General features: G+C 31.4%; 1 protein-coding gene across 1 annotated transcript; it reads left to right on the top strand.

Moving 5' to 3' along the window:
* Positions 1 to 3,334: 3,334 nt before the first annotated feature.
* On the top strand, positions 3,335 to 6,779 carry LOC105133675 (protein YIPF1 homolog). Its single transcript, XM_011037763.1, has 6 exons — positions 3,335 to 3,614; positions 3,798 to 3,843; positions 3,944 to 4,027; positions 5,272 to 5,437; positions 5,596 to 5,869; positions 5,972 to 6,779. Exons 1-6 carry the CDS (start codon positions 3,561 to 3,563, stop codon positions 6,161 to 6,163), a joined length of 816 nt encoding a protein of 271 aa, XP_011036065.1. The 5' UTR covers positions 3,335 to 3,560; the 3' UTR covers positions 6,164 to 6,779.
* Positions 6,780 to 11,652: the final 4,873 nt, after the last annotated feature.

Consider the following 11,652-nt stretch of genomic DNA (forward strand, 5'->3'; position numbering starts at 1 on the left):
GTATTATAAATTTATAGTCCGCATCTTTATTTTTTAATTATTTATTGTAAAAAGATTTCTCTCGAGAATCAGGAAAATAAACCTAGTAGATTAAAAGAACTAAGCTAGAGTCCATGTTTTTTAATTTTAGAGTACTTATAAAACAACTTTAAGCTTTTTAATTGGAGGAATTTTTAAAAAGTGTGTTTTGTGGATTTAGATGAACAAATAAAATCTTAATTATTTTAAAAAAAATACACGTTTTATTTTAAACTTAAAATCTACTACATATATTTTAAGCTATTTTTGGCTTTTAAGAAGGTTGAATAATTAATTAAGAATAAATTTGTCAATTATTTTTAATAAATAGTATAATTTTTAATAAATAGTATAAATGATATACGAATTTAGTAGATGATTGTACCTTGGTGTATTTTATTTTTATTTTTTTGGTCATGAACTCTTATGTAAGCTGCTCCAAAGATTGAGTCAATAGACCTTTGATTTTCCCGGAAGGGGAGACAGAAGGCGACACACTGGTTAATTAAAACAAGAGTCGGAAGATTAAAAAGCTACTGAATTAAACACTTGCCCCTTCCAGATGATTTATAATTTATCACATCCATATATATATAAGACTTTAAATTATGGGTTTGTATCTCAGTGATCTCATCTCAAGCCGCGTTCTGATGTCATTGAAATGTTGGCCGTTGGGTGGAATTAGACTTTTAGCTCAAATTAGCTGGAAACGAATAGTTTGGCTTCATTTTTTTTAAATAAAAAAATAAAAATAGTATATATATATATATATATATATATATATATATATATAGAGAGAGAGAGAGAGAGAGAGAGAGAGAGAAGATAATGTTGCATGCAGGATAGAATAGTAGCCGTGGAAGAGTTCAAGCTCAGCCAATCACTGTCGTGACACGGGATTGAAAACAACACCTTGGAGTCGACTACATTAGCGTGCACTTAAATTCTTCTCCTCGATTTTCTTTTCTCCTCTCATCCTTGCCAAGTAGCTGGAGCTTATCCCACCTTTAAAGCTGCACAAACAATCCAGTCGAACCATCATAGTACAGTTTGTATATAAAATGCCATTTTTGTTGTTTGGTTTGGTATGACTTTTATAAAATAATTTAAATTATTTTTTATCTTTTGATAGAAAAATCATAAATATGTTTGTATTGTTAGAGATAAATATAAAATTAAGTCAGATGTATTCTTTATGACAAATTTTAATTTTGAATTTTTAGATTCAAACTCATTCCACACTTCTTTCAAAAAATTATTTCAAGTCTTTTTTTTTTTCTTCGTAAAACAGACTGGTTAATTAAAACTCCTATGTAAGCTGCTCCAGAGAATGAGTCCTTTGATTTTCCTGAAAGGGGAGACAGAAGGCGAGACACTGGTTAATTAAAACAAGAGTCGGCAAATTAAAGCTACTAAATTAAACACTTGCCCTTTCCAGATGATTTATAATTTATCACATGTGTATATATATATATATATATAAGACTTTAAATTATGCGTTTGTATCTCAGTGATCTCATCTCAAGCTGCGTTCTGATTTCATTGAAATATTGGCCGTTGGGTGGAATAAGATTTTTAGCTAAAATTAGCTGGAAACGAATATTTTGGCTTCATTTTTTTTAAAAAAAAAATTATATATATATGCGTGTAGTCTCTTCACATCTGGTATCTGGTGAAACAAAATGAAAAATTGCTGGGAGGGATGAGGTGTCATCTAAAAAAGGGGATGAAGGCGATTCAAACTACAAGTTTAAACGCGGAACTTTTAAAAAATCTAAATGCATTATTTTTCATACACGTGTAAACCTAGTGTACTGACATGTAATTTGATATGGTCGTAATTATATTGACTACTTACTGATGGTGTTTCCAACATAAGATATGTTTATAGAATGAGGTTTTTTTAGCGGTTAATTGGTTGAACTCTTAAATAGCTTCCTTATCCGATATTCAAAATTATTTTGATGAATATTTTTTAATACATATAAAAAGTTATATTTTAGAAATTTTAAGGACTATTTAATGATAAAAAAAAATATCTTATAGAAAAAAAATAATAGTAAATATGTTATGAAATATTGAATTTGAAAACAAGATTGTTCTTGTGTTGAGTCTTTATTTTTTTAATAAAAAAAGTTTGTCGGAGTGGATAATTTAATAAATAATTATAACCCTTAAATCTTATCTCTTGTTTGAGAAGAGGGGGAGAGTGATTTTAACATGATTATATTCATGGATGATAAATATTTTAACATTAACAAGAAAATATATCTCTTACACGTATATTAATGGTTATTAGTGAAAAAATATCTCTATCACACATATTAATAAGTATTAATAAGAAAAAATATCTTTTATACGTGCATTAACAAGACAATAACAATCTCGTCAATTCTTTTTAACCAAAATGGTTGATGACTTGTACTCAATGTCTAACAAATCAAGGTAGCTTGTGACTATTGCTAGTAAAGAATCTATTTTGATGGACACAAGAACTCTCAAGTGATAAAGTTAATAATCTTATAAAAAAAATACAATGATATTTTAAAAATATAAAAAAATATATTTTATAAAAATATGAAGAAAAAAAGATTGCAAACACTTGTTCTTAATGTCTTATAATATATTTATAACTTATAAGTTTTATTTTTTAAAAAACAATTGTAGTGTAATTTTATCATGATAATATTTATGGGAAATAAAATATATTTTATAAAAATATTAACAAGCATTAATAAAAAAAACATTTATTACATAAATATTAATAAGTATTAAAAAAGAAATATACAACGAGCATTAATAAGCAGAGAAGAAAAAAAAACTCAGCACATATTTTTAAATTTAAAAAATAAACTAAAATATATCACTTAGGGATTGAACTCAAAGGAAATGCTAAGAATGCCTAGCAATAAAATTAACTATCATATTTTTCAATAATCTTGAAACTCGCAAGATTTAAAATAATAATTTTTAAAAAATAAATCTAAAACATCCCTAGTTAAATTATAATTTTCAAGGTGGTCTGGTCTCTCTTTGACGTCACGCCACGTTGTCATTCTCCAGAAAATCACGCACACGCTCTCTCTATAAATTTTATCGAGTCTTGAAACTTTATCAATCGAGTTAGATCCATGGGTGACGGCCCATGTGCATCCTACTCAGGTTTGGGTTTTAGTGGAGGCCCTCTGCTATCAAAATGGAACAAGAAGCCCAAACGTCAGGCCATAATTGTGAAATATCGCGGTAATCCTTCGCAGGTGGTTTCCGTGAAAAGTAAAGCTCTGATCTGGTGGGAGTACCAACAGCGACAGAAAGTTCTCACACGCTGTAATGGAGCGTGGAATCACCTCCCAATCTTGTAAGACAGAGAGAGAGAGAGAGAGAGAACTGGTAACTAGGTAGACGTCAGCCAGTCTCCTCTTCCCTCTTCCTTCCTGCCTACGATAAGCAACAGAATTCTAGGGTTATCTTCTCTCCAACCCAAAAGTATCTAAAAACTTAATTAGTTTATACTTTTATCGTTGTCTGATCTCAATTTTTTAATGGACGAGTCTTATGATAATCTCCCTTCTAGCCATTTACTCGGTTCAGTACCTGTAAGTATAATTTGATTTCTTTCTAGAGAAATCAATGCTATTGGATACGCAATTCTTTCGTTTTTTAGTTATGTTTTTTATTAGAATGGGTATTGAGATTACTTTGGAAAGTATTAATTTCTCGCTGACGAATCTTGTGGCTTGATAGTATTAGTTTTTTCTTGATTTTTCATATCTTTATAGGCTGTGGTCACTGAAGAAAAAGCAAAAACTGTTGTGAATTATGAAGGTATACGAGTTTTTTTGGTTTCTTTTTTTGGAATTTTAGGGTTTTTCTGTTTATGGTTGAAGTTGAATTTCTTACTATCAATTATGAACTTAATGTCCAGTTCCCGAAGCAAATATGCAAGCCTTCCCTAGAAATATTAATGGAGGCGGTGGTCGCGGTTATCAAACTCTTGGAAGTGTACCTGGTATGGTTTTTAAATAATTCGCTATGTTGGTGGATATGCTATTCAAAATAATCTGGTTAATCTCCTGTCTTACTACTGTCGCTGACATTTCATTGAAGTCTTGAATATGGTTTCTCCACTTTGACAAATTTAATATGAACATCTGTCTAGGTAATGAGGATTGTTCCCTGAACATGTTTTTTCAAAGTTTTATATCTTTCATGGAGGAATTGTATAATTGGGTTTCAAGAAGAGAACCTGATTGTTAAGTCTAAACTATAGGAAGTAGTTTAAGGTATATGCATTTATTAGAGGTTTAACATCATGGCTTCATTTAGTGAGTTTTTTGTAGCTATGAAATGCGGACCATGTCAGTTTTTCTCATGGAAGCACGAAAACTAATAGCTTAATGTCATCATGGTGCTGGGGACATCTGCATCTGTCATGTTGTTATATATCATTCCAAGCAAACTTTCTACTACCAGAGGTCTATTCCTTTGCGATCATTTTTGTTCAGCTGCAACAGCTAACGTGCTTAAGAATAATTGCAACCATAATTCAAGAATGCCTTCCGTATATAGTCCTGACTGTAAAATGTTAGTACGTAATTCAACCCTGTAACTTATCTTTGTTCAATGACAGATTGTTTTCTTCTTGTTCTTTGCCATAACACCCTTTCTGGGACGAGTTGGAAAAAGAACAGATTAGGTATTTTAAGTGATCACCAAGTATGTCTTTCATTTGGTTTGTTCAAATGGAATTTATAAATTGGTGGTGTTTCAAATTTCCTAGTGGTGATGATTGTTGGGACATGGAGGCATATACTCTACAGTTAAATGATAAATCTCAAGCTGGATGTTGGTAGTTTGAAGTAGATTCCTATTTTAACTACAGAATAGAGAATACTTACATTCATACTTAGTGCTAAAGTTCTAGAACACTCATACAAAGTAAAATTTCTTCATGATCAAATACCAGTTTCCAATATAGTTCTTCATTCTCCATTCATTTTGAGGCCAAGAAAGCATCTTAAATAATGTTCTAAAATACAGTTACATGGTAAAAATAAATGCTTTGGTCAGTCATGATGCTGGTCTCTATGAAATCTGATCAGTGTTTTCACATGCCTAGAAGAAAATTGGAAATGCGTATCTTTCATTACATTTTTGTACTAGTAGCATGGGAATTATGATGAAGCATTCATTTCTAAGGATGTTGCTAGTTTTTTGTTCTTATATAAGAGATACCTTTTTTTGTACACGCAGAAGAATTTGAACAACAAGCACCCAACAATTGGAAGGGCATGTTTAGTGTCTCATCATACATGCAATATTTCAACGTGGATACAGATACTGTTATCAACAGACTGATGAGCTCTTTTTATCCTATTGGTGGGGGTTTTTTTAGCAAGCATGATGCAAACCCTGATCTGTGAGTTTGGTTTTCTGTCTCTCCCCCTCTTCTCCTCCCTCTCTTTTGTTTTTTCTCCCCTCATTGTTTTACAGCTATTTTTTTGAGATGGAAGGATGCAATCACAAGAACTGCATGATTCACCTGACCCTCTAATTGTTAATTTTGTAATATGCTAGATACGGACCTGTCTGGGTCTCAACTACATTGATATTTGTGCTTGCTTCTCTTGGAAACCTTGCCACCTACCTCATAGAGAAACATACTGATCACAAAGCTTCTTGGAGCTTTGATGTTGGATATGTGAATGTGGCGGTGTTTTCAGTCTACGGCTATGCAATTGTGGTGCCATTGGCATTTTATTTCTTACTTCGATACTTGGAATCAAATCCTAAGCTGCTACAGTTTTGGTGCATGTGGGGATATTCTCTTTTCATCTTTGTTCCAAGCTCGGTAAGCATCGCTGTCTCAACTGTGGGTTTATAAATTTTATTTGTATCTTTATCTTATCCAGAGAATTAAAAGACTCATGCATGCCCTGTGGAATATTTTCAGTTTTTGCTGGTTATCCCAATTGAGGTTCTTCGCTGGATCATTATACTTGCTGCTGGCATTGACTCGGGTATGTTTGTTGCCATGAACCTAAAGACCTTTGTTGAGGGGAATGATCCTAAAATCATGGTGGTTGCAGCATTCTTCTTGCAACTGGCTCTAGCAATCTTCTTTAAGGTCTGGTTCTTCCACTAAGCCTCTTACTGCATGAATCTGGAAGTCCAAAATGATAACTAGAGAGAGCTTGCGGGGAAGGTAACTACTTGGTTTTATCAGGGTGCACTGTAGCAAAGAATGCCAGGGTGTGTGTCTTTGACTGGTGGTGTTGTGATTATAGTTATATTGCTACGGAGCAGTGGTTGGGATGGCATGGATGTGATTTAGTCCACAGCTTTGCCCCCGCATTTTGCTGCAATTGTTTTCCTTATTTTTCAAGAACTTTAGTTTCAGCTCGGGTTTTTTCTCATATAAACTGGCCATGTATATATCCAGATACAGAGATCTGGAGTGCTGTTTTAAGTATCTCACGCTAATCTTACCAGCTGTTTTGGCTAGCATAGCCTCTCAAATAAACAAGGCAGACTATCTGGTCTTCTTGGAATCTGAGCTTCAAGCTGAAGGTTAGGAAGATCAAATTGAGTCATTCGGTGCATGATATGTTGATAATGGTGACATATTTGATCTTAATCTTTAATTTTGTTCATTGTTGCTAATCACTCATCTTTTAATCTTGTAGAATAATAGATTTATATTGAAATTGATGTGTAATTTTATCTGATCATTCAGTGATGTCCAGTGCCATCTGCTTTCTATTGTATCTTGACCCGGCATCTAAGATCATGTACATGTTTCTTTTCACCTCTGCCTGCATGTGTTTTTTTTGAAGTGTAGATTTTTTACAGAATTTACTTTCAACATTCAGATCATTTGCTTAGAAATTAGAATAATTTTTTTCCTTTACAGAATTTGTTTTCAACATCCGCTTTCTATTGCATCTTTGTTCTTGGCCCATCATCTAAGATCACGTACTTGTTCCTTCTCACGGCTGCCTGCATGGGTTTTTGGCCGCTGTGAATCTTTTACAGAATTTACTTTCAACATTGAGATCCTTTGCTTAGAAATTAGAATAAATTTGTTCTTTTCTGAATAGTAATTACTAGCTGTGGAACTGTGCTGTGATGCGTTGTCTCTTTTTCGTATATATAATGTTCAGATACTGCAAATATATTTTTAAATAAATAAATAAATTTGTGATCCAAGTTATAAAGATCTAACCGTGTCAAATAAGGTAATTTTATTTTAATGCGACAATTAAAAAAAAGAAGCAATGATGGAAAATAGATAAAAAAAGGTGATTGCAAAAGCTCTCAGAAAAAAAACAGTTCTTTTAGAACGGGACAGACTATAGCATGAGATTGTGATAGCTTATTCGTAGCTTTTTTTCAGATCAAATAAATAAAAAAATAGAGAGGATCAAAACTAATATGAAAATTTAATTGAATTAAATGTTAAGGGATAAAATTTAAAACAAAAATTATTAAAATTAAAACAAAAAAGGAGCAATTAAAAAGACAACCACTATAATTGAAATAAATAGAAAAGCAGAGGACACCTTTTGATCCTGTAAGTGGATGAAATTGAATATATATATATAAAATTAAAACAAATAAAGATAGGAGAAAGAAAAAATTTCACCGCCACGACCACCATGTCGGCGCCACTCCGTTGGAAGCGTCTCCACTTGGCAGTTCTAGAGACACAACAGTCGACTGTTTTTAACTGACTGGGGAGGGTGCACACGTTGATTTAACACGACAACCCTCCATCGCATGCTGGCGCATAATTTTCAAGCGCTGGTCCTTTTTATTAATTATTCTCACTACCCTGAAGAGAACAAAAAACCTAAACTAACCCTCATTCATGCTGGTTATTACGAAAACCCCGAGGTAAAATGTTCTAAAAGCTTCTAGATGATAGTTTAAAAAATCTTGGTTCAAAGCGCAGTGATTTAATTTTATTGTAACAGGAAATGATGCAAAAAATAATTCCATGTAAGTTATTTTTTACCTGCCTTTAAAAGTAACAGTCATTTAATTATTCACTTTTAAAATTGAAAAAACTAATTTGCTATTATATAAATGAATAATGACAAATAGGTTCCTGTAACAATATCATCTTCCCTCCTGTAGCAAGTTTAACATTTTTTAATAGGAAGAGAAAAATGGTGAAAATAGTGTTTGCTAAACAGTGTTCATACCACAGTGCTTTTTAACCTTGTTTTAGCTTTGGTGGGTTTTTTAACCTTGTTTTGGCTCTGGTAAATTATAGAAATGGTGGTTTAAATGTTCTTTTAAATAAAAAATAAAAAAAGTTTCCAAAAGGTTTTATGGGAATTGACGTTTGCCGTTAACACGCATGCTTGCATGGATTCGTTCGTGAAATCCGACCCATTCCCTGGGGGCTTAGGCTAGTCTCTTGAAGGCCCTATTGTATGGCATTCTACAGCTAGCCTGGTTTAATCAAATGACCCATTTCTTAGGGCTATAATAGGGCTTGATGGCCCTATTCTATGCTATTCTACAGTTAACGGTTAGCCAACATAATCAAATCATGTTTTTTTATCTAATTAATAATTATGTAAATTTTTAATAACCCTAAAACAATTCAAACTAATAATTGTTAAAAGGCAAATCTAAAACTTTTAGTTGCATTGATTATGTATTGAATAGGACGGGCGTGGAAACTCGCCTCTGTTTTTTCCATTTTAGAATAATGATGTTTAAATGAGTTCACTATGCCCTCAATTTTAGCTGCTGAGCGAGTTTTGATTCTTTGATGGAAATTGTGTACGAAACACTACACGCCACGGCGCCCCCGATGGATAACTGGGTCCCGCCCGAGTCCCTGAGAGGCTGTGAAAGCTTAACGACGATGGAAGTTCTAATCCCTCGATCACGAACCCCATTCCATGATTGTTGAACCTCCTATCAATTTTTCTCACAGTTCCAGTCTCGTGGCAAAGCAAGAGCTAGTGTTGAAAAAGAGATTCACCGGCCATTGAACTTGACCTCCGTTCATTATCCCACTGTTCTGGTCTGATGGATAATTGCAGTTTCGGTGTCTGTATCTAAATTCTGGTAGCCGTTTTTGGCATTTCTCTCCGAGTCCTAACATTTCAATCCTTTTATGTTCAAGTGTGATTTAGGGCTAAATTATTATTATTATATTATAGCAGAATTACTTTTTATTTAAAATACATTGAAATAATATATTTTATATCAGCATGTTTAAACAATTTAAAAATACATGAATAAAATCTTAAACAAAAAAAAAATTATTTTTTTAAAGCTAAAAAACAAGTAAACTCTTTCTCTTCTTCAACCGATGCTAGAACAATACGCCCACAAATACACGCGCAGTAATTAAGCCCGAGATCAAGCCTGTATTGTCTTTGGAAAAAAATGAAGAAGAAGACTGTCATTGCTTGATACGGGGTTTTAAGTGTTTCCTTGATTTTTCGTTTTAAAAGTATTTTTTTAAATGATTTATTTATTTATTTTAAATTAATATTTTCAGATTATTTTAATGTATTAGTGTCAAAAATAAAAATTATTATTTTAATATATTTTTTAGCAAAAACTACATTAAAAATAACCCACATCACCGTCTAAATACCTCTAGAAATTAAAAAATAAAATAAAATCCAGCAACTTTGCTTTAGAACGAGACATGACGCCTGCATGGTGCCGTTAGGACCATTTTCAATACCATTTTCTTGGTAACTAAAACAAGTGCTTATAAAAAAAATTAAAGATTTCAATTCTAGAGAAAAAAATGTAATTATCCTATCAGAATTTCCATTTTTTATTTATATATTTCTTTTACAAAATATTTTACTAGCAGTTGGTTATTTCAAAACAAACTTAAAGAAATTAAAATAAATATCCTTATGAACTAAAAATCCAAATCAATTGGGAAAAATATATTTGCTTGGAAAAAATATTTTTTTTATTAATCTATTTCTTTTGATCCTGGAAGGACCATTTTTTTAATGAAAAAATATTGTTTTTCAAGTGAAAATTTATCATTCTTGCATAACAATTTTAAACCAAGAAACAAGAAATAATATTTCAATTATTTTCCAGAGACTACATCAAGGAAATAAAGGAATAATTAAATCAAATAAACAATATAAAAATCGACAGTAAATAAATATATAGTTGTAACCAAATTATATAACCATAAAAAGTTTAGATATTATTCAAAAAGCATGACATGATAAAATAGTTTTTCAAGTATCATTTTACTTGTTTATTTAAATGGATTTTTTTTTTTAAAAAAAAAAAGATGAAGGGGGACCTTTGAGATATAACCCAAGCACATACGGGTTTTGGGTTTTCATTCGGCCTTTTGAGCCCCTGTCAAAGATTTTTTTCAAGAAATATATTGATGATGCATTGTTTAAAATAGATTTTGACAGTGGTAAGTAGTTTTAATGTGCAAAAAAAATTGTCTACCTTCAACTTTTTAACCCAAAACATAATAATAATAATAATAATAATCATATATACCTCTAAAATCTCATGTATAACCATAGAATTCATTACAACCGGTCTAGAAACTAAAAATATGTTAAATAAAAAACCTTTTTTAGCCACAATCTACAATCTTTAATATTATTGAACATAAAAATCACTTTTTTTTAGTTTTTCTCTTGAAAATAAACTCATAAACATTAAAATTAGTATTTTTAGGTTTAGAAACTATAATGTTACTGATTGAAATGCAAATTCTTAATTTTTTTTTTAAAAAAAAAAAAAGTTTCCAAAAGGTTTTATGGAATTGACGTTTGCCGTTAATACGCATGCTTGCATATATTCGTTGTTGAAATCCGACCCATTCCCTGGGGCTTAGGCTAGTCTCTTGAAGGCCCTACTGTATAGTATTCTACAGCTAGCCTAGTTTAATCAAATGACCCCTTTCCTAGGGCCCATAATAGGGCTTTATGGCCCTATTCTATGCTATTCTACAGTTAACAGTTAGCCGACATAATCAAATCATGTTTTTTTTTTCTAACTCCTTCAAATTTATGAAAATAATATTTTTTATATTATTATATTTAAATAATTTTAAAATATAAAAAAATAAATTTAAAGTAAAAAAATTAAAATAAATTATTTTAAAAGCACTTTTAAAACATAAAAATAAAAATAAAAATAAAAAAAATTTAAATTTTTTTAAACATACTTTTAAAATGTAAAAGCAAACCATCTTTTGGTATGACTCTAATTTTTTTTATTAATATGATTATTTAAATTAATTTTATAAATATTAAAATTAATAATTATGTAAATTTTTAATAACCCTAAAACAATTCAAACTAATAATTGTTAAAAGGCAAATCTAAAACTTTTAGTTGCATTGATTATGTATTGAATAGGACGGGCGTGGAAACTCGCCTCTGTTTTTTCCATTTTAGAGTAATGATGTTTAAATGAGTTCACTATGCCCTCAATTTTAGCTGCTGAGCGAGTTTTGATTCTTTGATGGAAATTGTGTACGAAACACTACACGCCACGGCGCCCCCGATGGATAACTGGGTCCCGCCCGAGTCCCTGAGAGGCTGTGAAAGCTTAACGACGATGGAAGTTCTAATCCCTCGATCACGAACCCCATTCCATGAT

The sequence above is a fragment of the Populus euphratica genome, unplaced genomic scaffold (assembly GCF_000495115.2).
Source record: "Populus euphratica unplaced genomic scaffold, PopEup_1.0 scaffold36.1, whole genome shotgun sequence".
NCBI classification, from domain to species: domain Eukaryota; kingdom Viridiplantae; phylum Streptophyta; class Magnoliopsida; order Malpighiales; family Salicaceae; genus Populus; species Populus euphratica.